General features: G+C 40.1%; 6 protein-coding genes and 1 pseudogene across 9 annotated transcripts; 3 read left to right on the top strand and 4 right to left on the bottom strand.

Moving 5' to 3' along the window:
• The first annotated feature begins 403 nt into the window (after positions 1 to 403).
• LOC124331647 lies at positions 404 to 2,684 on the top strand (annotated as a pseudogene).
• A 6,565-nt stretch (positions 2,685 to 9,249) lies between these two features.
• LOC124327310 (centrosomal protein of 83 kDa-like) lies at positions 9,250 to 11,404 on the bottom strand. Its single transcript, XM_046786313.1, has 6 exons — positions 11,122 to 11,404; positions 10,476 to 11,024; positions 10,285 to 10,409; positions 10,078 to 10,212; positions 9,860 to 10,007; positions 9,250 to 9,786 (listed from the first exon to the last, which is right to left on the bottom strand). Exons 1-6 carry the CDS (start codon positions 11,206 to 11,208, stop codon positions 9,613 to 9,615), a joined length of 1,218 nt encoding a protein of 405 aa, XP_046642269.1. The 5' UTR covers positions 11,209 to 11,404; the 3' UTR covers positions 9,250 to 9,612.
• A 260-nt stretch (positions 11,405 to 11,664) lies between these two features.
• On the bottom strand, positions 11,665 to 14,251 carry LOC124329559. Of its 3 annotated transcripts, XM_046788653.1 has the most exons (7): positions 14,124 to 14,251; positions 13,513 to 14,062; positions 12,883 to 13,443; positions 12,677 to 12,813; positions 12,471 to 12,605; positions 12,254 to 12,404; positions 11,665 to 12,189 (listed from the first exon to the last, which is right to left on the bottom strand). In XM_046788653.1, exons 2-7 carry the CDS (start codon positions 13,513 to 13,515, stop codon positions 11,992 to 11,994), a joined length of 1,185 nt encoding a protein of 394 aa, XP_046644609.1. In that variant the 5' UTR covers positions 13,516 to 14,062; positions 14,124 to 14,251; the 3' UTR covers positions 11,665 to 11,991. The 3 variants fall into 3 exon arrangements, with proteins under 3 accessions (XP_046644609.1, XP_046644610.1, XP_046644605.1); XM_046788654.1 differs by having other exon boundaries at positions 12,883 to 13,440; positions 13,513 to 14,251; XM_046788649.1 differs by having other exon boundaries at positions 13,513 to 14,251.
• Positions 14,252 to 14,405: 154 nt separating this feature from the next.
• On the top strand, positions 14,406 to 15,452 carry LOC124329592. Its single transcript, XM_046788655.1, has 3 exons — positions 14,406 to 14,588; positions 14,749 to 15,015; positions 15,093 to 15,452. Exons 1-3 carry the CDS (start codon positions 14,531 to 14,533, stop codon positions 15,299 to 15,301), a joined length of 534 nt encoding a protein of 177 aa, XP_046644611.1. The 5' UTR covers positions 14,406 to 14,530; the 3' UTR covers positions 15,302 to 15,452.
• An 18-nt stretch (positions 15,453 to 15,470) lies between these two features.
• On the bottom strand, positions 15,471 to 22,853 carry LOC124329551 (hsc70-interacting protein-like). The gene is made up of 6 exons (XM_046788638.1): positions 22,714 to 22,853; positions 22,345 to 22,630; positions 21,976 to 22,285; positions 21,810 to 21,912; positions 16,061 to 16,342; positions 15,471 to 15,979 (listed from the first exon to the last, which is right to left on the bottom strand). Exons 2-6 carry the CDS (start codon positions 22,622 to 22,624, stop codon positions 15,716 to 15,718), a joined length of 1,239 nt encoding a protein of 412 aa, XP_046644594.1. The 5' UTR covers positions 22,625 to 22,630; positions 22,714 to 22,853; the 3' UTR covers positions 15,471 to 15,715.
• LOC124329529 (sarcalumenin-like) lies at positions 17,122 to 21,792 on the top strand. 2 transcript variants are annotated; one of them, XM_046788612.1, is made up of 10 exons: positions 17,122 to 17,426; positions 18,506 to 18,604; positions 18,679 to 18,795; positions 18,921 to 19,043; positions 19,265 to 19,680; positions 19,751 to 19,955; positions 20,026 to 20,142; positions 20,207 to 20,571; positions 20,679 to 20,942; positions 21,005 to 21,792. In XM_046788612.1, the coding sequence occupies exons 1-10, from the start codon at positions 17,345 to 17,347 to the stop codon at positions 21,374 to 21,376; spliced, it is 2,160 nt and encodes a 719-aa protein (XP_046644568.1). In that variant the 5' UTR covers positions 17,122 to 17,344; the 3' UTR covers positions 21,377 to 21,792. The 2 variants fall into 2 exon arrangements, with proteins under 2 accessions (XP_046644568.1, XP_046644578.1); XM_046788622.1 differs by lacking the exon at positions 18,921 to 19,043.
• Positions 22,854 to 23,035: 182 nt separating the features above from the next.
• On the bottom strand, positions 23,036 to 25,802 carry LOC124329542 (protein FAM114A2-like). Its single transcript, XM_046788631.1, has 8 exons — positions 24,930 to 25,802; positions 24,692 to 24,863; positions 24,336 to 24,628; positions 24,147 to 24,261; positions 23,811 to 24,064; positions 23,544 to 23,737; positions 23,339 to 23,453; positions 23,036 to 23,282 (listed from the first exon to the last, which is right to left on the bottom strand). Exons 1-8 carry the CDS (start codon positions 25,647 to 25,649, stop codon positions 23,208 to 23,210), a joined length of 1,938 nt encoding a protein of 645 aa, XP_046644587.1. The 5' UTR covers positions 25,650 to 25,802; the 3' UTR covers positions 23,036 to 23,207.
• Between the last annotated feature and the right edge of the window lie 34 nt (positions 25,803 to 25,836).

Consider the following 25,836-nt stretch of genomic DNA (forward strand, 5'->3'; position numbering starts at 1 on the left):
AAATCCTCACGACCTATAAAAAAAAAAAGGAATCAAAAACCTTAATTCTAATTTTATATTGAGTAATTTATAATTTTTTTTTTCTAATACGAAGCTTCTCTTATTGGGTTGCAGACAAGAGAATATTAGCAGATATTAGTCTGTGTAAGAAAAACAAATTTACATAGAATTCCCCTCTTTTTCGCTTCTTCTGGATAGTGTCATCTCTGGATCCCAGACAGCGTTGTAAATTCACTTTCAAAAGCAGCACTAGATAGAGCTTTTTGACAATTGTAGTCGTCTGCTTTTCGTGGTTTGTCATTCATCCACATGTCTTTTTCTTCTTCGTGTTTTCAGTAAAATTACTTGAAGTAAAAGTTATTACAGATTTTTAAAGTATTTTCAAGTGAAAAAGGAAGGAAGAATGGAGGACCATGTTGATGAAGACAAGAAAAAGGCTCACCGGGAACGCCGTGCTGGTAAACTATTTTGCAGCACACAGTATTTGAAGACTATAGCATTTAACGATGGTTGAAAAATTATTAGGGCTCAAAGCGGACAAGAAAAATTCAAGGATCCACACATCCAAGAAATGGATGAGAAAAGCTTTTGCTATCCAGTCATTAGCCAAGGCTCGGAAACATTTTCACAGGTAAATCGGTTTGGTTCAGCCCAGATCAATCAAATCTTGCATGAAATGTCTTTCATAGCTGACAAAAATTTATTTCCCACGTTGGTTAGCAATTTCTTATTCTTTTCTTTTTTTTTCAGAGCCCGTAAATGAAAAAAGCAGCATATTCCATTACTAGACAGGACTCCCCTAGAACCCCCACTGATCATGGTAGCCATTGTTGGCCCACCCAAAGTCGGAAAAAACACTTTACTCTACTCCAAGCTCTAATAAAAAACTCTACACGAAAGAATATCACATCCATACAGGGACTCGTTACCATCGTCACGGGTAATGCGTTATCCGTTCATTATTACTAAAATGAATATCAAATAAATTTATTTCTCTGAAAAAATGTAGGGAAAGAAACGAAGGGTGACTTTTATGGAATGCAATAACGACATCGCCAAAGTGGCTGACCTTGTTCTTGCTTGCTTTTGAATTTTGACTGATGCTTCGTTTGGCTTCGAAATGGCAATTTTGAATTTCTCAACATCTGTCAGGTAAGGTCTACTGAAGCATGCTCCTCATGTTCTAAATTAATGATCTCGAACGACTAACAGGTGCATGGATTTCACCGAGTAATGGGCGTTCTGACTCATTGGACATGTTCAAGAATAACAAGTAGCTGAAAAAACGAAACAAATTTTGAAGCACAGATTTTTTAAAGAAGTGTACCAGGGAGAAAAATTGTTGTACCTCTGGTCAACTCCACGGAACCTACCCTAAAAACGAGATCAAGAACCTCGGCCGCTTTATCTCGGTCATGAAATTCCTACCTCTGTTGTGGAGATCGACTCATCCTTACGTCTTGGTGGACCGATTGGAAGACATGACACCTCCCAGTCGATTACACGAGAATCCCAAATGCAATCGGGACATCTGCCTTTACGGTTTCGCGCGTGGTGTCCACTTGAGAAATCACTGCCCCATCCACATCCCAGGCTGTGGTGATTTCCGCCTTAAAGATGTTTCTTTTCTTCCCGATCCTTGCCCTTTACCGGATAAATTGAAAAAAACGTTCGCTGGTCGAAAAGGAGAAGCTGATCTATGCCCCCATGTCTGGGGTGGGCGGTGTCATCTACGACAAGGATTCCATCTACATTGAGCTTGGCGGCAGTCACTCGCACTCCAAACAGGATGGCCCTACAAATCCTAAATCAGAGATGATCTCGTCGCTGATGAAGTTGCAAAGGACGCTGGATGCGCAGATGTGTGAATCGAGAGGAGAAGGACCTACTCTGACGCAGGCGCATGACGAGGACGAGGAACTACTAGACGATGACGGCGACGTATCCTATAAACGAGAGATCCGCTGATCCTGTCATTGGGCTGGCGCCGATTTCAAAAAATTCCGCTCTACTCGATCCACGATCACAACGGACGTCACAGACAGCTCAAATACACGCCAGAGCATATGCACTGTACATCTTTGTTTTGGAATCCATTGACACCTCGAGACAAAGGTCTGCTGGCCATTCAGTCCATCTCTCAAGTTCAGGTACAATTCCCTAAATGTGTGATTGAAATTTGTCTTCAAAGTAATTTTCATTGTGATTTGTTTCTTGCTTTGGCATAGTCTGGATTTAGGCTGGATTTAGGCTGGATTTCTATTTGGACAAGTCGACTCAGATTGTCAAGAAACTCAAATTAGTCGACACGCCGTTACAGATTTAACGCAAAACGGCCTTCATCTAGGGCGTGTTCTCGTCGACCCTGGAAATGGACAAATTCGATGTAGCATTCATCCGCAGCGTTTCCGGCATTCGCGGTCAGATTTAAAAAAGCCATCCGCAGTCCGGAAGGATCGTTCCGTGCCACTTTTGAAGAGAAAATCCAACTTAGCGGCAAATGCCGAAATGTTGTATATATTTTGAAGTTGATGGCGTTCCGCCTGATGCCGATTGTGTGTGACTACTTGTATCTTCAATGGAGACGTGACAAACGGAATACACTTTCAATTCCCGACTATTTTTCGTCGTATCTTTATCTTCAATCTGATGTGCAATTTACCATTTGAAATACGTTCCCATGTTAATAGGTCACACGTTGGGTGCTCGTTTCGAACTGGCTGGCGAATTAGAACTCGTAATTTTACGACGGTAAACGAAATCAAAGTTTGAAGGACTTGTTCGATTTGTGCTCCCGCGACATTCCGCAGAATAGTGAACAATACCTAAATACAGCTATTGCCCTTTTGAGTATGTATTTTCACTGATAGGTGGCGCTAGTAGACACCGAATTCACATACTTGAGACTTCAAATTTCAGCGATAGACTTCTACTTTAGCGTTCAACATTGAAAATTTTATTTTTAAATTTAAGACTTAAACACATTAAAAGTTAATAGAAAGATAAGAGAATTGAATGTAATTAAGCATTTACTTTAATATTTAAATAAGTATTTTTTAAAATTTAAGCTTCCAATTTTAAGGAAACAGATTGTCCCCACGGCATGCCATACTCTCCAGTCTCCATGCATGCTGTTTGGCGGGTAAATATTGACGGGTATAGGCCTATAACTTAGAATAGAGATAGAATGACTGTGGGAGCTTAGATAGAAGACTTAAACCTGTTCAAAATTTGTAACTGACTATAGCAGTTTATTCTATCATGTCAGCCCCCTGTGGATCCATGGCAATTTGTTTGCAAGATGTAGCTAACCTTCTCCTTTGTGCAGATTTCAGGCCTGAACCAGCGTGAACCAGTCATCATTACAACACGATATACAAGTTTTGCTTCTGCTGTCATTGATCTACCATCAGCAACATACTCAGTCATCGCTTGGGTAATGATTTGTGTCACTTGTTTTCCTACAACCTGTTTGATATTTGAATAATGCATGACTTGCATAAATACAGTGCATTACATGGACACCTTTAATTCTCCTGTATATTAACCCCGTTACCCCGTTGCACGGTAAATCAAACAGAGTCACACGGTTGTCCGTCCCGGTGACGCCTCCGCCAGCGGCGGCGTTGGCCGACACTTTGGGTCGGCACAGGGATCGCTCCGACCAATCCCAAGACTCGCCGTTGCTGGACCCCGAACTGTTGCGTCGCGTTTGGCAGCGCTGGTCGTCGCTGCTGGTCATCCCGTCCGACAAACTGTTACTGCCGGAACACTGGCCGTCGCCAGCGCCGACACCGCAAATGGAACAAAAACTTTGGTCACTTCGACTTCGGGTCCGTTTCGAGCGCTTGTCCATCGACGACGACGACGACTCCGATTTTTTCCAGCACTTTTTGGGGGACCGGATTTTATCCAGATTTTATCCAAATTCAAGAGTCCGCCCGTTCCGTGGAACGCGCAAAAATTAATCCTCAAGCGCTCAATTTCCGCGACAGGTGCTGGACACAGAAATTTTTTAATTTAATGAAATCAAATGAGACAAAAACGGACAAAAATATGTTACCCTTAAGACGGGCACGACATTTTCGCCGGACGAGACGACGATGATGCTGGGATTTTGCGAGAGCGTGGCTTTGAGGTCACTGACTCCAGGCCGAAAAACGGGACGACCCGTTGGGTCGTGTTTTTCGACTTGATTCGGAGGGCGCGGGCGAGGGCCCGTCTGTACTCGTCACTCGTCTGTCTCGACAGCAGAGCGCTGGCCAAAAAGTCCAGCTGAGGTTAATAAATAAAAACAGGTCGGCTGGCCGTCCTTGGGAGATGAAGGGGAAAAACAAATTTGGGAGAAATGTTGGGGTTGTTGTTGTTATACCTGAGTCCGACGACGATCTCGGTTGAAACTTGCTCGATCTCGGTTCCGTGAAAGTTGCCCAAGTTTTAGCAGATGACGGCCGTCCTAATGAGACAGGAGAGGACGGCTTTTCTTTCCGCCCGTGACTGGGCGGCGAAAAAATCAGATGCGTCACCCAAGAGCTCATTTGACATGAAACAAAAACACCGAAAAAACACACAATCAACAAATTTAGTTAATGAAAATCAAATAACTAAATTCGACGTCATTTGTTGTTGGTCCGTCTAGTATACATGATTGGGCCGGCTGGTCCCTGCAAACGAGGAACTGTTTAAAGCTTTTGGGGCTGGAAATGATTATAATAAATGTGTAACGGTACGTTCTCCTTCCCAAGACCGCTACTACCCTTCCATTCCCCCTAGCAGCGACGGCCCGGAATGTGACACGACAATCAACAAAATAAAAATCTAAAACATTACCGCATAAAGCTTCCAAGCGATTTTTTTTTCCTTCATAAGAGTAAACCGATTTTTGAACTATGAACATGAGCCATCCTTGAATCTGCTGGTTAATTTCATTGACTAAGTGAAGGAAGAAAGCCAAGTTATTCTCCCATCGTGAGTTTTAATGAATGGTTTTCGTTAATGGTTTATCAACAAGTTTAACCCTTATCAGATTGTATTCTTTAAGGATTAATGTGATATTCTAATGTCTGATTACTTCAACAATTGTGCGGAATAAAAATTTATATAAATAATTCATTCTTATGAATATTTATCCTTTTCTTTTTATTTCATTTCAAAGGTTGATGACAGTAATAGTCACGGAATTTGATCGTATTGTAAAAGAAATAAATCTCTCATCTTCTACCGCTTTTCATATGGATACGAAGTAGTGAAACTCTATCACAATTAACTAATTGCATTTGCTCAATAAATCAAATAATTAGTGGACAGTTCATGAAAAAGAAAGTTTCTAGCTTCTAGTTGAAAGTTCATTTAACAGAAAAATGTTCTGAGCTGTAATAAAGAGAAGAAGAGTAGGTAATGGAAAAAATTGAGAAAAATAAAAGAAGGATTGGGGTCGGGAAAGAAGAATAGGGAACCACCTCCTTCTTTTGCCAGAAAACAAAATTTAGTTTTCACTGTTAAAGAAAAATTTCTTTTTTTTAAAAGGGGTCCAGTGGTCCACGTGTCACGGCATTTTCAGTACCACTTCCCTTCAAATTTGCATATGGTGCTCATCGGTTCGGCATTTGTTATAACCTTCCGTGAAAGCGGCATTTGAGTTTTGAGCCCCGAGGGGAACCGTTTCTCCCGCCAATAAATTCAAAATAGATTGACGGCAGTGATGTAAGCTGAAAATAGTATCATTCATTCAGTTTTCCCAATACCGCCCCCGCACCAACCTCAATTGATAGGCCTACTTGAGGGCTCTTTATTATTTTTTTTTAAAGCTAGCTTTTTTTTTCAAAGAAGCTTTTCTCCCATTTTTGAACTTTTCAAAGAGAAAAAGGGCTATTGGATTAGAGTTGACGTGATATATGGACGGTTGTAGAGATGCGCACGTCAAGAAGGCGCCATAGTCGATTTTCTTATTATTATTTTTTTGGTGAAAATCGGAGAAGTTTTGTTCCGTCAAAGATTTGATTTAGATTTTTTCAAAGGGACGAAAAATGTCGTTACGTTAAGCAGGCTTAGACTAATTAGGAACCTTATAATATCAAGTAGGCCTAAACCGATAGAAGTTTTTTTGTGTTTAGTGAGATTATGCATGGTCGCGTGAGCTCGTGGAATTTTGTTGGATTTTGGCGAGAAGAAGGAAGTCCTTTTTTGTTTGATTTCGTTCGTGCAAAAATTCACGCACGACGTGAGCGTCTTATTTAAATCGGGTTCGCTTCAAATCGTCTAGGTGGCGCTGGTTTGAAGTGGCGACGTACTGAAACAAAACGAAATTTCTCGAATTTTATAATTGCCAATCAAAAAAGTCGATGATCCCATTTCAAAATTGGAAAATGCAGAGTCATCGTCCGATTCAATTATAGCCAATCCCATGCGTTTATTGTGAACTGATTTTGACAGGTGATTGGCACCTCCCTCAAATATTTGAATGCTGATGGGTATAGCACCATCTCAAGGGACCGGAGCACCGCCTGCAGTTATTCCAAGAAGAACGGACGTTTCTCCATATTGCATATTCGTTCTCTCAGCAGTCGTGCTGCATTTCATTTGCGCAACATTTATTACACTCTGCCCTGACCACAGCAAAATAGTTGACGTAGTTTAGGTTTTATCAAGTTTCGTGCGTTTTTCAATTCGGTCTTGTCTTTAATTTTTGGAAACATTTGTCGTCGAATTCTTCGTGGAAAAAATTTTGGCTGGATATGACATCCAACATTTTTAGAGCCATTGCCAACTGAATATCGCTGGTAAATTTGCCGTTCAATAAACGATGCCACGTATGATTCGTAACGGAGTAGTTAATAATACTATTATCCTAGCTTATGTATTTTGTTTTGTACAAAATAGCTCATTTTTCAAATAAACTTTGTATTAACTGTAACATCTGTATTAGTAACTAACAAAAAATATATTGCCCTTTTGGCTGCCATTTTTCTTTGCTCTCTTTTTTATTGTGTCATAAAAATGTATCAAATCCACCAGACATGACGCATAACAGCAGTAGTAACTCAAAAATCGAGAAAAAGAAAAGCAGTATTGGGGAAGGGGGATAAAACAGGAAAGCGCAGGAAAGATATGTTTAAGTTAACTAGATTCAAATTCCTTTTAAAGAACACCAGCCATATCATACCCTAGCTGAATATTCAATAAGAAAAAATCACGATCTTGAAGCATTTCAATTCATTAACTAAGATAGTTGATAAGACTTTTCGTAGTTCATATAGACTATTCCAATTTCGAATATAATATTTCACATTGTTGAGTTAAAAGCAAGATGTCACTGGAGACTGGATTGGAGAATCAAAAAGATTTATAGATTAATATCTATTAATCAGTCTCTTGCCCATTCCAATATCCACAGTGTTGCACAGAGAAGTCAAATCAAAGAAATCATTTAAAAGCACAACGTCTTCGCCAACCCTTTAAGTGAATAACCCCATCCTTCTTAGCGCTAATTTTAACCAATGGTGTTAATTACTCCCGCAATTATTTCAAAAACACAGTGCAATATCTCAAGTACGACGTGCTCATTCTCTTGAACATCAAAATGTGATTAAAGTTTCCAGTAGAAGCACAAATACCATTGAGAACTGAGATTTTTCGATTTTAATTGATTTTCGAATATATTTTGTAAAATACCTTCGGGCCGATTACGAGTTTTAGTTACTCCCTAGAAAGATGCTTTAGCGATACAAACTGAAAAGTTACGTCACCTTAAAGCCGAGTCCAATGCTAAAAATAGACTAAACTGAGAAAACTGAACTTAAATTGAGAAGACCGCTGACGTAAAAATGTGCACAAGATTAACCTAGGGTGAAAATCAATTTTGGCCAACGAACTAGCGCTTGTTAAAGCTCAAATCGGCTTAGAAAGACACAGTTGGGGTAAGGTCGGAGGCTTTTGCCGGGGGGGGGGGGGGGGCAATGACCGCATGCCGTCACTTGCCAGGTGTTCAGCAGGTGTGTTTTTCTATGGCTCTTTGTCGGAATTGATTTTGATTAAATGAACTTGATTTTGGGGGGAATTTGCGGGAATTATTTACTGCCCTTCGGGCAGTAAATAAGTTGTCCTTCGGGAGGAATCTAACTGGTGGGATGCGATTGATATAAAACAAAAGGATCGAAAATGCTATTCAATATTGGAGAACCCGGTTATCTTAAGCACTAAGGTTTTCTCGTTAATACCACCCTTCATTACCACCTTCATTAATATCACCATCATTAATTAGCCACCCTTAAATAATAGGCTGAGTGTGTGTGTGTATGTATATACAGGGCCAAAAAAGGGGAATCAATATGGGTGTTGTCTCCTGTCCAAGCTCGATATATTACTACGACGACGACCACAACAACAACAAGACTAAAGAGAAGAGAGAAAAAGACTGATGTTTTCTGGTCTCTTTTATATTTTCCCATCTGACACACACACAAAAAGGACTGTGATGATGGGCTATTTGGGGGTCTCTAGCTTTTCTCTCTATTATACGTCAACTGTTATGAGGAGAAGAAGAAGAATTTGTTGACTGTTTCATTCTTCTTTGTGTGTCTTTGCCGGGCCGTTGTTCATCCGTGAATGAGACTATATCCCCCCTTTTTTCTTTCAGTCAGCGGCTGTCCCTTTCTCTCTCCTCTCCTGATGTGTCGCGTCTGTTTCTTTTTCTTTTAGGGCCATCTTCAACATTCATCTGATGTACACAAAATAAAGCGCCATGGTCTGCTGGAGGCCATCGATACTGGTCCCGATAGTTGCGCAAATAAAATCCCATTTCCTAATTTATTATTTTCAATTTGAATTTGGCGGGTTTTTTTGGGTGGAGAAATTTTCTAACCGATCATTGAAGACTTTCTCTATCTTCTTTTTTATAGAACAATAAACTTTAGCGAAATGAGAATTTCAACGACTTTTTTAAAATTACACGATCGTGGAATTAAAGAGTAAAAAAATAAACAACAGGTACACAAACACACATATAATAAGATACCGCAAGAGCAAATAAGGCCATTTCCCTTTATTAAGCGCCATTGTCGTCTCAATTCACTATACTTGGAACCTGCGAGAAGGTTTGCGCCCTATAATCGATATAACTTACCTTTCAAATCGATTCACATTTCCTTCGACAAAGTTTTTGGAGCCACATTTCAATTTCAAAAGTGAAGAATATTGCCCCACCAAATTCGAATATCTCGAAATCTTCAAACGAATAAAATTTAAAAAACGTTCAAATAATTGTCTGTATTATTTCCTGATGAGGTAGTGTTGCAAATTTTGAAAGTTGAAAAATAATCAAATTAACAGAATGATCTGAGTTTCAGAGAAAAAAAAAATTAACTAACAAATTTCAATGAGAAAAAAACTAGAATTGCGTTGAACTTGCTTCCTGAGTTTTAAGGCACACTAATAACCAAATGAGTAACAGCCGTAAATAGCATTGAGAAAGTTTGAGCCATTATGAAATTCTAAAAATGACGCAAATCAAACCAATTATGACTAAGAGACAACTGTTAGGCGAAATGAAAATTCTCGTCTATAATGAGACATTGTTGGCACTTTGGAAATTGTAAAATTTGGTAAGCGAAAACTTTACGCATTCAGTTCGCCATCAAGTTCTACAGATCCAATACCCGAAATCAACTGGAACAACAGATCGAAATCTTCTACAGGAATTTCAAATGAAGGTTTTGGCGCTCGAATGCTCAGATCCGACACCAAGGCAAATTCTTGACCGATTCTGCACATCAACAATTCAATAGTTACCTGAAATCGAATTGATGTAAAACGTAAAAAAAGTGACGCATAAGTAACCAAAAGATAAGCTTGATATCTCTACCCGAAAGTTCTCCCGGAATTCCTCCAGCAATTCTACTTGTCCCTGCAAACAAGCTAGAGTTTTTTTTATTTCAGAGGATTGCGTTTCACTCGCGGAATTGTTTAGATTTTCCAATTTTTGAATAAATTCAACGTGCTTGGCATCATATCTACGTGGGCGATAGTAACACATGATTATCCTTGCAGCTAAAATTCACATAATTTTTTGGGATAACTTACTCGTCATACATTTGTTCGCCGGAATATTCAATCATGTAGAGATATTTTTTCCCCAACTCTTTGAATTGATTGGAAATAATTTTTTTCTTTTCGGTGGTTGCAATTAACTCATCTTTCAGCAATTCATACTCCACCCTGAAATATAAAAATATAAACAAGAAAAAACACTTGAGTATACATAAATAAACTTTAAAAAGGGACTAATACTTTAAGGCCGCAACATCCTTTCCTTCAGCACTCATAGAGCTTTCAACACACTCTGAAACTTTTAATGATTCTAAAGACAAATTTGAAACAATAAGTTCATCATTTACTAGGGATAACTCAGTCACCTGAAATGTAAAAAAAATGAATTTTTAACAAAAACTATTAAATATATAGTGGATTGTAAAATATACTTTGAATTCTAAAAGGGTGTTTAGTTCACTGATCTTGTTCTGAGCAACTACTAGTTCACTTTGGGCATCTAAGAGTTCTTTACGGTTTGCAGACAAAGTTTTCTGAGCATCCAGCACATCCTCTAACACACAGTTAATTTCTTTTCTTTCAGACTCTAACTCTTTAATTGACATAACTGCTGTTTGAAGTTGTTCTTGAAGAAATTGGTTTTTCTCAATCAATTCTTCAAGTTCTTTCTTCATTTCCTCTCTCATTGTTTTTTCTTTGACATTATTTGAAAATTCTTTTGTCAACAATTCTCTTAAGTATTCAATGGTGGTTTCCATTCCCTGTATACGTCTTGGATCAGTCATGACATAATTGGGAGTTCTGGTATATGCAGCAGCAAAATACTGATGAGATGAACTATTATAATTCAATGGTTGCCCTGGTCTCCAGTTGACAAATTGATGAAACTGGACCTGCCTCGAAGTTTCCTGAACTGGAGGTACTACAAGATAAGATGTCTGCTCATTTGCTTGTTGATTGGGAATTCCTGTTGGCCACACCTGTTGGGAAAGTTAATAAAACAGATTAAGTCTTGTTTCTATACATAGTTAACAAAATATTTTATTCCAATTAGATTTTTATTCAGTGATTACATACCATATTAACTCCATCTTGGATGTCTAGATAATTGCTAATTTCAGTTAGTTTCACTTGAGCTGAATCTCCAATGACGGGAGTGGACATGTCGATTATCAACAGGATCAGGATGTCTTCAGATAATATTTTCCATACCCCGACTTAGCGGTGTGCTTTTCTACTTGTTACTTGTTAGCCGCGCGCCTTGTCGATCAGTGTGAAACTGTGAAGTGAATATATAGTATTGCAAGTTTGCAACTTCAAAATCAGCTGTTTTAAGTTACGTACTATTTGTTTTGAACTTATCAAGCAGTCGCTATTCCAGAAGTGACGTTGCAAGATTGAACTAAACCTGCCTGTAATTATTTTTTCTAAATTATTTACTGTTCAGTTAATTAAGTAAGATTAACTCATGGAAGTTGGAACCCCAATTTCTATTCAATTATAAATCTTTTGTTTAAATTAAAATAACTTAAACAAGTGTAATTTTTTATTTTATGAAAGAATAAAAAATTTAAAAAATAACAATAGATAAGATAAATAGACAATAAAATTCAATAGATATTAAGGAGACCCAAACTAGACGTAGTAGTGTCCAGCAGATTTATTGTTCTCTAGACAAACAAAACTCCTTGCATGTATACGGCTTTCAATCCGGGTTATAACTTATAATAATAAAATTATACGAAAACGATGTTACAATTCGAAAAAAAGATGACGTTTTAGAATTTTAGCTGGTTATTATCGCTTATACATTAATACAGTATGTAAGTGTGCAAATGCGTGAACCACAAGAATCAGCAGTTTACAAAAAAAAAAGAAATAAAAAAAGAAATGGAAGAAAACAGTTCGAGATTTTAAAGTAAGGTTAATGAGGTACATTTTCAGTAATCATTCAGAATGAGGGTCAATTTTTTTAGGATTCAGTTTCTCATCAAGTTCAAGACCTCCAATTTTTGCTATCATCTGAAGCAGTTGATCGAAGTCGTCAACGGGAATTTCAAATGAAGGCTTTCTGGCCCCTATACTCAGATCCGATACTAGAGCAAATTCTTGGTCGATGCGGCACATCAGTAACTCAATGCGTATCTGCAATTCAAGTTGATGAAGACAAATGAGAAAACATTTTTAAAATAATAAAGCTCAATCGTACGCGAAAGTCTTCCCGAAAGTCTTCAAGTAGTTTTAGTTGTTGCTCTAAGCAACCAAGGGTTTGTTCGATCAAGGAGCATTGCTTTTCGTATGTCGAATCTTCCTTTAACGAATTTAATTGCCCCTTGAATTCCGCGTGTTTCTCTTCATAGCTATAAAAGATATTTAATTTTTATAGCTAAAAAGATTTAAATTTTTTGGACTACAACTATTCTTACTCGATATACATCTGCTCTCCGGAATATTCTATCATGTAGAGATGTTTTTTGCTCAATTCTTTAAACATGCACGTTACAATATTTTTCATTTGAACGGTGCTGTCTAACTCAACTTTAAGAAGATCATACTGTGACCTGAACCAAAAAATAAAGTGATATTAGTATTATGTAACTAAAGATATTGCTGCACGAGAATGGGATCATACTTCAAAGTTTCATAATCTGTTTGTTTCTCTTCCAGCAAAGATTTTTCAGAACATTCACGTGGGATTGACGCTGTTTTCATAGTTTCTGATGACGTATCCGGTCCTTTTTCTTCATCTTGAAGTTGCAATTCTGCCAGCTATAACAAATTATTATGGTTAATAACATTTACTTTTTTCTCAAGAAATCAATAGATACTGAAGCCTACTTTGGATTCCAAATATGAATTGGCTGCCTTAAGATCACTGATGCTATTTTGGGCCGTAACCAGCTCACTTTTGGCATCCACAAGCTCCTTTTGATTAACAGACAATTCATTTTGTACAGCTAAAGCATATTGCAATGCAGAGTTGACTTCTGTTTTTTCAGCCTGTGCCTTTTGCAGTTGTTCAATAAGACACTTGTTGATATGTCTTGCATTTTCTACATCTTTTTTCAAAATCTTCATTGCTGTTCTCTCTTTGACATTCATATCAAATTCTTTGGACAACAATTCTTTCAAGTAGTCAATAGTGGTCTCCATTCCCAAAATGTGACGTGCATTGGTCATCACATGGTCAGGCACGCAAGCAGGTGGACAGGTGGAAGCAGCAGCATACGAGACAGCAGATTGATTGGACCAACTACTGTAAATTGAGGATAGTCCATTATTGGTTTGATGCAACCCTTGTTGAGAAACATGACGAGTGGATGTTTCTGTTTGCTGCTGATGAAGAACAAGATTTTGCTGAGTAGATTGCTGATAGTTGAATCCTGGTGGAGGAACCTGCTGAAGTTTTAAACAGTAATTGCTGAATTCTATAATACAATTCCATTTGCGTTATTTATCAGTAATTACCATGTTGAAGGATAACTATCTGTTTATATTCAAAGGCCAGATAACACAGTGGTAGCATACAATAAGCTCGATTCAACTACGTGATGTTCAGCAATTCCATTAACTAAAGAGCCATATATGTTTCAACCCACACAGCTGAGCAACGTAACTGTTTACGTTTTGAACTAAAAATGAGCGAGGATGGAACAACACATGGCGACGTTGCCAAACGTTTCCCTTCATGATTCAATTCCCATTATGAAAAATTATCAATTTCTCATTCTTTTTTATTTGATAATAAATCAAATCAATCGCATCACATATTACTTGGTAATCCAATTGTGACTATTTCAACGATTTTTGACAGCGTCCTGCTCCGGGATTCAGGACTCATGAACACACGCCGAGACATGGGAAACTGTGGAATGTGGACTTTCGTTCGGAATATTTTGCGGCTTTGCGCCATAAAAAATTATTTTAGCAAACTTATTAGCAGTTATAACAATCAAGAATGCTGCAAGTAAGCCGATTTGGGATATCAATACATGTTTCGTAATTGTCGTAAAGTAGCCTACATAATCGAAAAGTAATTTAAACTCTCAAACTTTTATATGTAGAATTGCCTGTTTTACATTTCAAGAAAGTGATTTCCGGACAATTGAAGGCCATTCTTCTGCGCCTTACAACCACTTTACTAAGTAGCCCGTTTGTATATGAAAATTTGGAATGAGAGTGCTACATGAGACCGGCACTGGAATTCATGCGATAAATGACGCAATTTTGCCATTCAAAGAATTTGATATAAACGGTGCGTAGTATCACTTGATAACCTTGGAAAACAGCTCAGGTGGAAAAGAGAGGGAACGAATCTCGCCCGTAGGGCATTTACAGTCGAATGCGGCCACCAGGTGAGTGGAGAACTCTTTCACCGTTCTTCAGTTCCTTCTGCTGCCAAGCCCAGGTAAGGGCGTCAACAAAAAAGCTCTCATCTAAAAGTTTACCTCAAGTTTGGCATGATCATTTTATCAACCATTTCAACATGAATATCCTCTCACTGCTCGCTATCGGAGTGATTCTTCTCGTGCCCGATGTCCACGGTGAGTAAATGTTGGCCACTTATTAAAAATTAACAAAAGATTAGACTGGAAAAGAAAAAAAAAACGTAGCTCAGTCATGGTGAAAGTGGGTCGCGAGATGTATGCTGTTTTGAGCCATGAAAGTTGGCTGACTTTTATTTTGCTTGTGGTCGTAACACAGGTGCTGTAAAGCGCTGCTTCAAGTGCCGTTCCAGAGGCGAACTAGGCGATTGCCGCAATCCGGACGAGAGGACGTCAAGTCTATCGAGCACTGGAAGGAATCCATTCCTTTCGTCAGCTGACAGAGATCAAACGACCCGAAGCAATTCCAATGCTTTTGGGAGCAATTTTGAGAGTTCCGGCTCTTGGGGTGGTGTCGAAGCTGTTCCATGCTCATCGGGGTGGTGCGCCAAAGTGATAGAAGGCAAAGGAACGTTCAAGGCTGAAGGTAAACATTTTTCTCACTGTTTTGCGCCGACAACCTGTTAATTAATTAATAACTGTTATTATTTGTATTAATCATAGAGTACGGAATGGCAACTGAGCGAATGTGTCTGCAACGACCGCCTCAAGATTTACGCGAACGATGTGCCATGACAGTTCGAGGCAATCAAGAAGTGTTCATGTGTTTTTGTAAAGGTGATTTGTGCAACGGTCAACCTTCATTCGCAGCTCCCCTACACCTGATCGCCGGCCTCGCCCTGTCCACTTTATTCATCTGGCGTGCTGTTTGAAAAGTAAATCATTGTGCAATAGAAAAAGAAAATCAACATTCCCTCCACTCATACCACAAACAGCACCTTTGTTTTTCCAAGCAGTTTTTCACAACATTTACTTCGTTGACAGGAAATAAATCATTTTCGTTTCGCTTTTAAGACAAAGTAATGCTTGACTTTCAGACTATTTTTTTATGTAAACTGCATCTGGTTTATTGACTAAGTATGCGGTCTAAATCAAAACGGAAGGAAAGAAATTGATTTAGAAAATGTAGAGCAAGGTGGAAAAAGGAGACTATCTTCTTGAGTACTGGACAGAAGAAAAAACTTGACGTTAAGAGAGACGAGTCAAACAAGTGGACACAACCCGCTGGTGGAAAGAAAATCATTATCGTGACCAAATATCTGGATTTCCAAGTTTACAACTATTATTTAATCCAAATCATCTGGTTCTTCCAAATCGGGAACAGCGTCGTCGTCGTCGTCATCTCCTCCGCTGCCGGGAAATCCGCCTGGGAATCCACCAGGGAAGCCACCACCCATGCCTCCTCCTCCCATACCGCCCATTCCCATACCTCCGCCAAACTGAGCAGCCATCTTGTTGATGACGGATTTAATTTTGGGGTTGTTTTCGTATTTGGCATAGTTCTGTGGATTTGCTGACACATCTTGGAAAGCCTGCGCCACTTCCGGGTCCTGAAAAATAAATGAACGGAAACGAAAAAAGTCGTTTTTACTGGGCTCACTAAAATGCACGGCGATGTTTAATTGCTTTACCTGGAATGCAGCAAGGACTTCGGGATCGTTCAGTAGGGAGCTTATGTCGGGCATACCACCCATGCCTCCCATACCGCCCATGCCTCCCATTCCGCCCATACCACCCATGCCTCCTCCCATTCCGGCGAACGGATTAGCTCCGCCGGAGGATCTTGCTTCACTAGCCTCCCGAGCCTTTTGGTGTTCCTCTTGCGCTCGCCGAATTCTGGCTTGTTTCTCGCGCAGCAATTTCTCTTCGCGGAGGCGCTCATACTTGCGGCGGTGCTCTTCCAGTTTCTTAGCCTGTTGAGGGGAAATAAAAAAGACAGAAAAAAAAAATTAACATTTGGTTTCTACATTTCTGTTACAAAAAAGGACGAAATGGTCAAGTCGTCGTCGTCGGATACGTTGGCACCCGGTGATGGATAGTCTCAAGTTCCGTTGGCAAGTCGATGTGGAACAGCTGAACAAAGAGAAGCCCGGGTAAAAAGAGAGGGCGCATGTTAATTTTAAACGAGACGGAACCGCCTCCGTCCATTTTTGTCGTAGCCAGCGCATCCCTTTCCCAAACCTCTCCAAGATGACGTCACTTCTGCTCAAATTGCCTCATCGCAGGACTGCTCGCATCCATCCGGTAGCTAAAATAATCATAACTCATTGGACAAACACCAGTTTGCTAGACGAACCGACGAAATCCTTCTTATAGGACAGCGATAGGCTTAAACAGACCAGCCTTTTCCGCCGATTCCGCTCTCTCGAGCTGCAACTCAATTGGCGCACGAGATATGGAATTGTTGGCTGGGGAGGATCCGCCAGGGCTTTGACAATTTATTTTGGTTGGACCTGGCACAAGACGCTGGATGTGTGCTACTCGATTTCTCATGCAATCTTCTTGACGCATGCGCCGTTCGACAAAATCCGCACACACTAGTTGTGCTCCCTCGACTCTGATTCGCTCTTCCAGGCGGCTCAAAAAGGATCCACAGCTTAGAGTCTCCTTCTAGCGGGAAAAAGTTTCATTCGAAAGGCGAAAAAAAGAAAAAAAAACGGAAGTAAGGCGCTCAAAAGGTATCCGTGACTGAGAGCCGATTCCGTCTGTCTTGTCGCACTCAGTGGGACGATAAGACATCACCGGTCTTTCCTCTCGATCCCTTCTCTTGGGACGTGGCTCGTCCGTCCTTCAGTGTACGTGTGTGATGCTCCTCGGCTGTGATTCATTTCTGTTGGCGTAATTTAAGCGGCAAAAATAGACGAAAGGAACGAGTAGATAAAGTAAACGAAAAAGTGCTATCGAAAAAAACAAACATGGCGGTCTGTTCGCTATTCAAGTGTCCGGTGATTTTCCTGCTGTTGATCGCCAGTTCCCTGCTCAATGTCGGCTTAGCTGGTAAATAAATACTTACAATCTAATTTCATTCTAGTTAGCAACCTAATCGTGTTTGGTTAGTCAAAATAAAAAATCGATGAAATGTTTTCCTACTCTTAAAATTAAAAAAAGAAAATAAAAATCTTAAATTATCCAAATTGAATGACGAATGTTTCAGTTCACGCAACAGTGCGACTTATTAGGTCAGGATCGCATCGCCAGGGAACGACCTGTCACTGGCACCTGACCAAGCCGGCGCCACCTCTGCCGATCTTTTCTCTTTCTGGAAGAATCGGTGGAATTAGACAGGGAACGCCTCTTTCATTTCATTTTTGTCCCGGTTAGCAGCAGCAGCCACTGCTACTGACACACTGAATTCATAGATGTGCGACAAGCTATGTGCTATACGGCCAGGAATGAGAAAGAACTACAACAAAACGAATAAATAACAGAATAAAAAAGAGCCACTACGTCAGGCAGGGAAAGAGCCCAGATGATTCTCTCTACTCATCGACAGTGGCGTTGCTGGAAATAGACAGTCAAGGTTCTTGTGTGGCCATCGGAACAGCTGATAGCTCAAAATAGAGTACTAGTCCTACACACACCACACAGCAGTAGTAGGAAGAAGATGGGAGGCTTGAAAATAAAACGAAAAACATTTCGAGCAGAAAACCCCTCGTTGCATATCCTTTCCGATACACAACTTTCGCATCATGGAATAACTGAATAGACTTGATATAGTAGAGGTTAGGCATGTTCTGACGAAAGAAACTGTCTTGTTATCAATCTACCTGTCGGTTCCTTTCGACACTGACAGTCGGCTGCTTTGCGCAACTAGAATGAACTAGGATGAACGATCTTTAATTGATTAAGAATTATCATCAAGACAAATCTACCCTGTAGCCTTTGGTGGAAACAGACGTTAGTTCGTTGTCGCTACGGATGGAAATAGCTTGTGAAAGTTATTTGGCTCTCTACGTGGCTAGAGTTCGAAATCTAGTCTCCAAAACGCACAAAAAATCAAAAGTTTCACACATTCTTTCCATTTCGGTTCCCCTTTCTGCACCGGATTTGTTCGACTTTTCGGCGCGTCTCTGAAGAGGAGCCAACGTTCACTCAATGCCGAGTACACATCGAGGCGGCCATCAAAGGCATAGGAACTGACGAACAGCCAGAGCCAGAGCCATCAAGCCTCCCTGGTAAATCTATTTAACTTTTACATTACTAAATTCTGATCACTATTTCTACGACACTTTCTAAATTTCTCCCACAGAAGAATCACCCGTTGAAGAACAGCTGATCGAAGCAATAATCGAACATGTTGAAGAATTCTTCGAAGTTCAACTTCCAGAGATCCCAGTAGAGAAACCAGTTCCTGAAATCATCGAAGGTGAGTTTCAAAACCCCCCGTCCATTACAAAACCTTTCCCGATCCTTCTCCTTTTATAAAATAAAATGACACGCGAAAAAGCGGACAGTAGTGACAAAATAAGTGAAAGGGTTGAAATCGAGCAGAGGAACAAGACGATGTGGGCCAAGAGGATGAGGGACAAGATGAAACTGACGACATCAACGACGTTGACGCTTCAGATGACGACCAGGTGGATGATGAGCAAGACCAAGATATAGCAGAGGAAGGTAAAACATCAAAGAAAAACGCATAAAATAAAACAACTCGAGGGATTGCCGCTCAACACCCAAATACAGTAGCTACGGTGGCTTTTTCGAGTAACGAAACTATAACAGACGCGCATGACTCCTAGCGCTCATTAGAATTGACGCTCTACTCAACACGCATCGCTTCCATCTCGCAAATTCTCTTAAAACGCAAGCAAATAATAGTTAATTCACTTTTATAGAGGAATCTCATCTAGAGGAAACTCTCCCAGCTGAAGAACCCATTTACGAAGAACCAGTGGTTGAAGAAACTGTCGTAGAAGAACTACCAGTTGCCGAAGCCCAGGTAGCCGAAGAACCACTTCCGGAAGAACCTATTCCCGAAGCTGAGCCTGTCCCAGAACCAGAAGTTGTTGAGGAACCTGTAGTAATCGAGGAACCAGTAGTAATTGAAGAGCCAGTAGTAATCGAAGAACCAGTACCAGAGCCCGAGTCAGTCCCTATTGTAGAAGAGCCTGTATTGGAGGAGCCTGTAGTTGAGGAGCCAGTGGCTGCACCAGTAGAAGAAGTACCCGTCGTTGAAGAACCACAGGTAGCCGAACCTGAAGCTCCCGTAGTGGAAGCCGCTCCGGTGATTGTCGATGACCCAGCCGAAGGAGTAAGTTGGCTAGTATTTCAAAGACTTAACGCCTGACACATTAGAAAAACCTAACTTTCAATTTTCACAGACTATCGAAGAAGCACCGGAAGAGCGACGATCGCGGGACCACATTGCTCAAATCTTGCGCCTTGGCGAAGAGCCCGAGAATAAAATGATGCGCGACGGTATCGTACTTAACGTCCTCAAGGATGTCAAGAAACTGGTAGAAAACTCTGTTCGTTCTTTGGAGGGTATCTTCAAGTACAACGATGTCTCAAATCGCAACTTTGGAGGTAAATAGCAAAAATGAATTCCTTTTTTCCTAATTTGGAACAACTTACATTCAGACATTTCAATATGAAGATTCCGAGATTTTCTCCAAGCCATTGGTACTCTTTTTGGGCCCGTGGAGTGGCGGAAAATCATCGATTGTCAACTACCTTCTCGGCACCGAATACACACAGAACGCACTGAAAACAGGTACAAAAGAAAACAACAAAAAATGCCTATCCGATCTCCTCCATAATATTCTTTTGTCAATAAGGTGCTGAACCATCAGCCACCTTCTTCCAGATTCTGATGCACGGAGAATCTGAGGAAATGTTGGACGGTACCCAATTGGCTGCCGACTGGACCTTCTCCGGCCTCCAAAAGTTTGGCCAAGCTTTCATCGATCGACTTCGTGGCAAGCGATTGCCCAACCAACTCCTCGAAAAGGTCAACATTGTTGAAGTACCCGGTATCTTGGAGGTCCGCAAGCAAGTCGACCGCCCTTACCCATTCAACGATGTCGTCCAATGGTTTATCGACCGAGCCGATATCATTTTCGTCGTTTACGACCCGACTAAACTCGACACGGGACTTGAACACGAAGCTCTTTTCGACCAGCTCAAGGGACGCCAAAATCAAGTAAACAAAACTCATCAACCTCACAGAAAGATTGATGAATGATGAAACATGTTTGACAACATGATTGACAAAAAACACCCAACATAACTCTTTAAATCTCTTCTCAGGTCCGAGTGCTGTTGAACAAGGCTGATTCTGTGACCCAGGAAGAGCTATTGCTCATTCAAAACAACTTGGTTTGGAACTTATCGCCCCTGATGGCCAGCTCTCTACCTCCCACTCTTTACGCCGGTTCATATTGGTCAAAACCGTACAAACCCGATGCCCCCGTCCGACTCCTGAAATCACACGAAACGCACATGCTGCAAGATCTTCGCGATACGATCGACAGCGTGGTTGAAAACACTATCGCCGAGGCCCGCCGTCACGCTGTTAGTATTAAAAATTTTCCGATCGAACAAGTTGAAGAGCTAACGAGATAAAATCATCTTAGGTTCGAGTGAGGAACCACGCTAAGATGGTCGATTGCTATTTGACAACTTTCCTGAATCACAAAGGATTTTTCGGTAACAAAAAAGCCGTTGCCGACGATATCATCGAGAACCCCCACAACTACCACATCTTTGAAGGCCTGAGCACTTTGAGCAACATCTCGCGTTACGATCTGCCTGATTCTGAAGTTTACAAGGACTTTTTCCGTCTTCACCCACTCTACGACTTCAAGCCGCTCGCCTCCACCTGCACTTTCTTCCGCGGCTGTCCGCTCGACAAGCTCGACACTGCCATTGCTTACGAGCTCCCCGAGCTCGTTGGCAAATATAAGAAGCGGTTACAAAGCATTGTCTCCAAAAAATCGGGCCATTAGCTCTATCCTAATTTCTTCTTCAAAACCTTGCCTTTCAAGTTCAAGCCTTATCTTTTAAAGTAACCCTTTTCCTAGTGATAGAATCCTAATTGAATATTTGTGAAGGAGGACCCAAACAAAAAAAAACACAAAACCAAAGAAACAAACAAAAATCGAGTGCTCTTCCTGATGGATCTAACTGGTTGTTTGTTGATCGATAATCTGGATTAAATCTTTGACTGACGCTCGAGTCTGTTCAACGATTTCGTCAAAGAACAATGGGGAGTGGCGGAAGTTAGGTTAGAAGAAAATGTAAATGAAATAGGCCAAAGAGTGAACAAATCCCATTAAACTGGACGTTAAAAATAACTCCCCGTCGCCATTGCGGGTGATATGTGCAGAAGAAACCAGGAATACACAAGGTCTACCAAATAAAATATGGAAAAGCACTTACATTTGGAGTCACCTCCTTCAACCAATCATTGGCTTGATCATCATAGTCAATCTTGCATGCCAAGCGGAGATCTTTGACAGCTTCCTCCCAGTTACCCAAAAGCCTGTATGTAAATTCAAAATTATCGGTTGGTTAAGATTCACATTGGAGTTTGCAAAAGAAAAACCTGTGGGCTCGTCCCCTGAATTTGTGAGCAGGAGCAGAATCTGGATTAAGCTCAATAGCACGGTTGCAATCACGAATACAGGCATTTGGCTTATTCAAGTGAATGTAGCAATTGGCCCTTTTGGCAAACATCAGTGCAGACTGGGAGTTTAACTGAATGGCTTCAGTGAAGAAACCAGCTGCCTTTTCATAGTCACCATCAGCAAATGCTGCTGTAGCTTGTTGTCTGATCTCTGATAGTTTTTCTTCATCAGATTCAGACATTTCTTGATCAGGATTTCCCATCTCTTGAGGTGAGTCATTATCAGGCTCTATATGAAACACAATTGACAAATTTAATCTAATAAAATTCAACTTATAAATGAATTACCAATGACACCAGTCTGATCAAGCTCCACGTCACTTTCAACAAGCTCTGGCTCTTCGTCTTCAGCTGGCTTTGAAGATTTGTGGCTTTCATGAGCAGGGCATGACTTGGGAATTTCTGTCTTTGGAATATCAGCGCTGGGGATTTTCCCTCCAAGACTTTCAATGTAATCTTTCAAGAACTGTAACTCAGGCAATAGCAACATGGAAGGTTGCGACTTCAACAACGTGACAAAAGCACGCAGCTCAGTCAGTTGCTTTTCTGGTATTTTAACGCCTGGCATTTTCGACTACGACACATATTAATAATTTTGAGTCACGTTTCATAAATATTTTAGCTACTTTATTCAGTTTTGTAAGAAACTATAATTACCTTGATGCAATTTTTGTACTAAAATTCAAAAAATCAACGCCGGTGAAAGACTGACCCAAGGGAATGACAAACACTCGACTGAACACGACTGACGAAAACTCGACTCAGCAAATACGACGGTGGAGACGTAGTGAGTATTTCTCGAACCCTTATCTAATCCTAGATTTTTCTCGAAAATTCGTTGATTGGAATTGATTATAGTAATAAATACCTGTGAGCAATTTTTGAAAATAAAATATTAAGAATAAATGACACAGCATTTAGCGAATTGATTCCAGCATAATACTGAACAACAAATAGAAATAATTTGTAAGCAACAATCTTCTTTTTAGACCATTGTATTTTAACTCACCCAAATTAAATGTTTTTGCCATTTAAGGCATTTATCGACCATGTTTAGCAGCAAAAAAAAAAAAAATGGAATTTAGAATTTGGTTCAGATTTTTTGCAACTAGTAGAAACCTTGGTAGTCGTAGCGTTAGAGTGAACAATATTTAAAAAACGCGTGACTGTAAAACAGGGATCATCAACTTCAAGGCATTCTCTAAGTAGGAGCGGCAATTTGAGGCCTACAAAAGAAATTTTAAATAAACGAAACCATTAAAACAATATATTAATATAGTACTTCGTAGTAAATATCAGTCGAATAATTCGTTTGGTCACTGGTTTTCGCCCGAATAATTTGATTGGCGTGATGACTACCTAATTTCGATATCTCTGCTGCCAATAGAGTTGTTACGCTATCAATGAAGACAAATTTTCAGTTTCATATTGTTACTATTGATGATTTGATCGATGAAAATTAATTTGTTTTGCTCAATAGAAGGTACCTTTGGAAAGTTTCAGCTTCCAGTCGTGCACCCGCCACAGGATTAGGCGATTTATTTGCCATCAGCGTAAGTTCTGCGCCTTTATGAAAAATTTCAACAGCCAATGAAGTAACCAAAGCCAAAGAGTTCAAAGCACGTCGATATAGTTCTGAAGGATCGACATCTTCAGAGTCCGAAATTCCTTCCCGAAATGCCTAGAATTATTTCAGATAGAACTATTATAGCGCATTCAACATTATCTTAATATAATACAACAATAGTGTGTACATTCATTATCTTCTTCAACGAAACCTCGAGACTTATTCTATCAAAGTAACTAGATAGATTCTGTTCAAGAGCTTGTAGATCAATCATATCTGAGTCCGAGCAATCATTATCTTCGGGGTCATCTGTTTTAGAGCAAAGCAAAGCTATCTCATCCACGGCTGCTTTTTGTTGTGAAGCCAAGCGACGGATTTGGGGAGCGAAACGGGTTTGGCATTGCTGAGAGAGCATTTCTAAGGCTTCCAGGTGTACTATTCCTATTATGGTGACATACACACAAATTTTGATTTAGTTCATACAAGTACAGCATTGCATTTATCGGCATTTGAAATAGCTTACCATTATGAAGTTCAAACAAACTTGTGAGTGTCGGTATCATTGACTGCGCAGAAGCGGTCGCTTGCGCTGATTCAGGTTTCGTTATTTCATCCTTTTCTTTTGCTTCTCTTAATATCTAGGTCCCATAATAGAATTAGCTAATTAGGGCGACATGTTTAAATTTATGTTGGATATCGAAAGGTGATGAACCTGTGAAAGACACGGGCGATCTTGTGAACCATGCAGCGGATTGGCAAGCACAGCTTTCGTTCGTTTCAACCCCGGATCTGATTGCTGTAGAACGTTAATAGTTTTCTTGCCCAAAAGTTCAAGAGTATCCAATCCGGTAGAGAAAATACTACTACCAGTGCTCTCAACGAATTTAGTAATGTTGCTGACTCCAAAAAGTTGGGTGAAACCAGCAGGTTTGTCTTCTCCGGGCTGTTTTGGCTCTGGTTGTTTGGGTTGTGGGTGTTCTTTGACTTCAACATGCTTCTCGTCGGCTGCAATATTGAAAAACAGATGGGGAAAAATTAAGATTCAAGATTTTTTTGAATGTTTCTCACCATATAGCATTTCTTCTTTGGCTAAATCTTCGGGTTCGGGAATGTTAAGACCGTTCTCCACTGTTGAAAGAATTGTATTTGTAATCGAGGAAACCGATGACATAAGTGACTTCGGAGGAGCAAACCAACCCCATCCACCATCATCACTCTGACTCTGACTAGAAGAACTAGCCTATAATATTGAATTCATTAAAAAAAACAGGAAATTATGAATAATTTTTTACTGATGAAATCTAACCAACAGTTCAGGTGTCTTCTTGTAGTCACCACCTTCAGAAGTATCTTTGGAATCAAGTTTTGCTAAAGCAGGGATTAGAGATTCAGGTGTTTGGTTAAGTTTTACTGCACCTAGACCTAGCTTTTTTGCTCCTAGGCTGGGTTTTGATCTAGTTTTTCCTCGACTAGGGATAGTCCTAGTGGTTGAAAGCTTGTTGGCTATCTCAGGTGGCACTTCTATGACATTCTCCCTAAGTGGTTCAGAAGAAACAGCAGTTTCATTAACAGATTCTATCTCAGGATCTGTTGTAGCAATTATTTCACTTGGTAATAACTCAGAAGATGGGATTATTTCCTTTTGTTGATTAATTTTTGCATCCTCAGTGAATTTCTGTTCAGATAAGCTTCCTGCATTTGGAATGTCACTGTTTACTGTTACATCTACTGCAGAGGAAACTGAAGCTGTTTGAACCTCTTCACTCTTCGGTAATTCTTTTAAACTATCAGGGCAGTTAACCTGAATTGCTAAATTCTCGGAATGCTTTGCGACTTCAATTATTGCAGGAGGAGTGTCACATTTGTCATCAACTATATCTTGCTTTATTTCTTCCTTCTCATTCATACATTCAGGTTGCTCTTCTAACACCTTTTCTTCTGAATCTACACTGCAACTTTCATCTGTAGACTCGTCACCTTCATCCGCACTCTCAAACTCATCATCGTCGCTTTCAGATCTTGACATCTTGTATCACAATGAAACTAATCTTGACTTGAAATTTGGCAGATTAGCTTTGTTATTATTCAACGGAACGTAGTTACGGTATTTATATCATTCCACAACTTCTTCTGTCGTTCACCGTGTCACGGACTCACGGTAGTATCACGGTAGTAGCAGACGAAAAAACAAGAATCTTACACGTCATTTAAGC

Source organism: Daphnia pulicaria, chromosome 1 (assembly GCF_021234035.1).
Source record: "Daphnia pulicaria isolate SC F1-1A chromosome 1, SC_F0-13Bv2, whole genome shotgun sequence".
In the NCBI taxonomy this organism is placed as follows: Eukaryota; Metazoa; Arthropoda; class Branchiopoda; order Diplostraca; family Daphniidae; genus Daphnia; species Daphnia pulicaria.

What these genes read in the sequence shown, in the direction of transcription:
- LOC124327310 (XM_046786313.1), bottom strand. Translation starts at nt 11,208, where the DNA reads ATGTCCACTCCCGTCATTGGAGATTCAGCTCAAGTGAAACTAACTGAA. An exon ending in AAGGATGTTGCGGCCTTAAA is followed by an intron (nt 10,213 to 10,284) that starts GTATTAGTCCCT and finishes TTTATATTTCAG; the next exon opens with GGTGGAGTATGAATTGCTGA. An exon ending in AATTCCGGGAGAACTTTCGG is followed by an intron (nt 9,787 to 9,859) that starts GTAGAGATATCA and finishes ATTCGATTTCAG; the next exon opens with GTAACTATTGAATTGTTGAT.
- LOC124329559 (XM_046788653.1), bottom strand. An exon ending in ACAGATTATGAAACTTTGAA is followed by an intron (nt 12,606 to 12,676) that starts GTATGATCCCAT and finishes TTTTTGGTTCAG; the next exon opens with GTCACAGTATGATCTTCTTA. An exon ending in GGAGAGCAGATGTATATCGA is followed by an intron (nt 12,405 to 12,470) that starts GTAAGAATAGTT and finishes TATCTTTTATAG; the next exon opens with CTATGAAGAGAAACACGCGG.
- LOC124329592 (XM_046788655.1), top strand. Translation starts at nt 14,531, where the DNA reads ATGAATATCCTCTCACTGCTCGCTATCGGAGTGATTCTTCTCGTGCCC. An exon ending in TCTCGTGCCCGATGTCCACG is followed by an intron (nt 14,589 to 14,748) that starts GTGAGTAAATGT and finishes GTCGTAACACAG; the next exon opens with GTGCTGTAAAGCGCTGCTTC. An exon ending in AGGAACGTTCAAGGCTGAAG is followed by an intron (nt 15,016 to 15,092) that starts GTAAACATTTTT and finishes TATTAATCATAG; the next exon opens with AGTACGGAATGGCAACTGAG.
- LOC124329529 (XM_046788612.1), top strand. Translation starts at nt 17,345, where the DNA reads ATGGCGGTCTGTTCGCTATTCAAGTGTCCGGTGATTTTCCTGCTGTTG. An exon ending in AGAGCCATCAAGCCTCCCTG is followed by an intron (nt 18,605 to 18,678) that starts GTAAATCTATTT and finishes TTTCTCCCACAG; the next exon opens with AAGAATCACCCGTTGAAGAA. An exon ending in TCAAGGGACGCCAAAATCAA is followed by an intron (nt 20,572 to 20,678) that starts GTAAACAAAACT and finishes ATCTCTTCTCAG; the next exon opens with GTCCGAGTGCTGTTGAACAA.
- LOC124329551 (XM_046788638.1), bottom strand. Translation starts at nt 22,624, where the DNA reads ATGCCAGGCGTTAAAATACCAGAAAAGCAACTGACTGAGCTGCGTGCT. An exon ending in TGATCAGACTGGTGTCATTG is followed by an intron (nt 22,286 to 22,344) that starts GTAATTCATTTA and finishes TGTTTCATATAG; the next exon opens with AGCCTGATAATGACTCACCT. An exon ending in TTCAGGGGACGAGCCCACAG is followed by an intron (nt 21,913 to 21,975) that starts GTTTTTCTTTTG and finishes ATTTACATACAG; the next exon opens with GCTTTTGGGTAACTGGGAGG.
- LOC124329542 (XM_046788631.1), bottom strand. Translation starts at nt 25,649, where the DNA reads ATGTCAAGATCTGAAAGCGACGATGATGAGTTTGAGAGTGCGGATGAA. An exon ending in AGAAGACACCTGAACTGTTG is followed by an intron (nt 24,864 to 24,929) that starts GTTAGATTTCAT and finishes TCAATATTATAG; the next exon opens with GCTAGTTCTTCTAGTCAGAG. An exon ending in ATCGCCCGTGTCTTTCACAG is followed by an intron (nt 24,262 to 24,335) that starts GTTCATCACCTT and finishes TATGGGACCTAG; the next exon opens with ATATTAAGAGAAGCAAAAGA.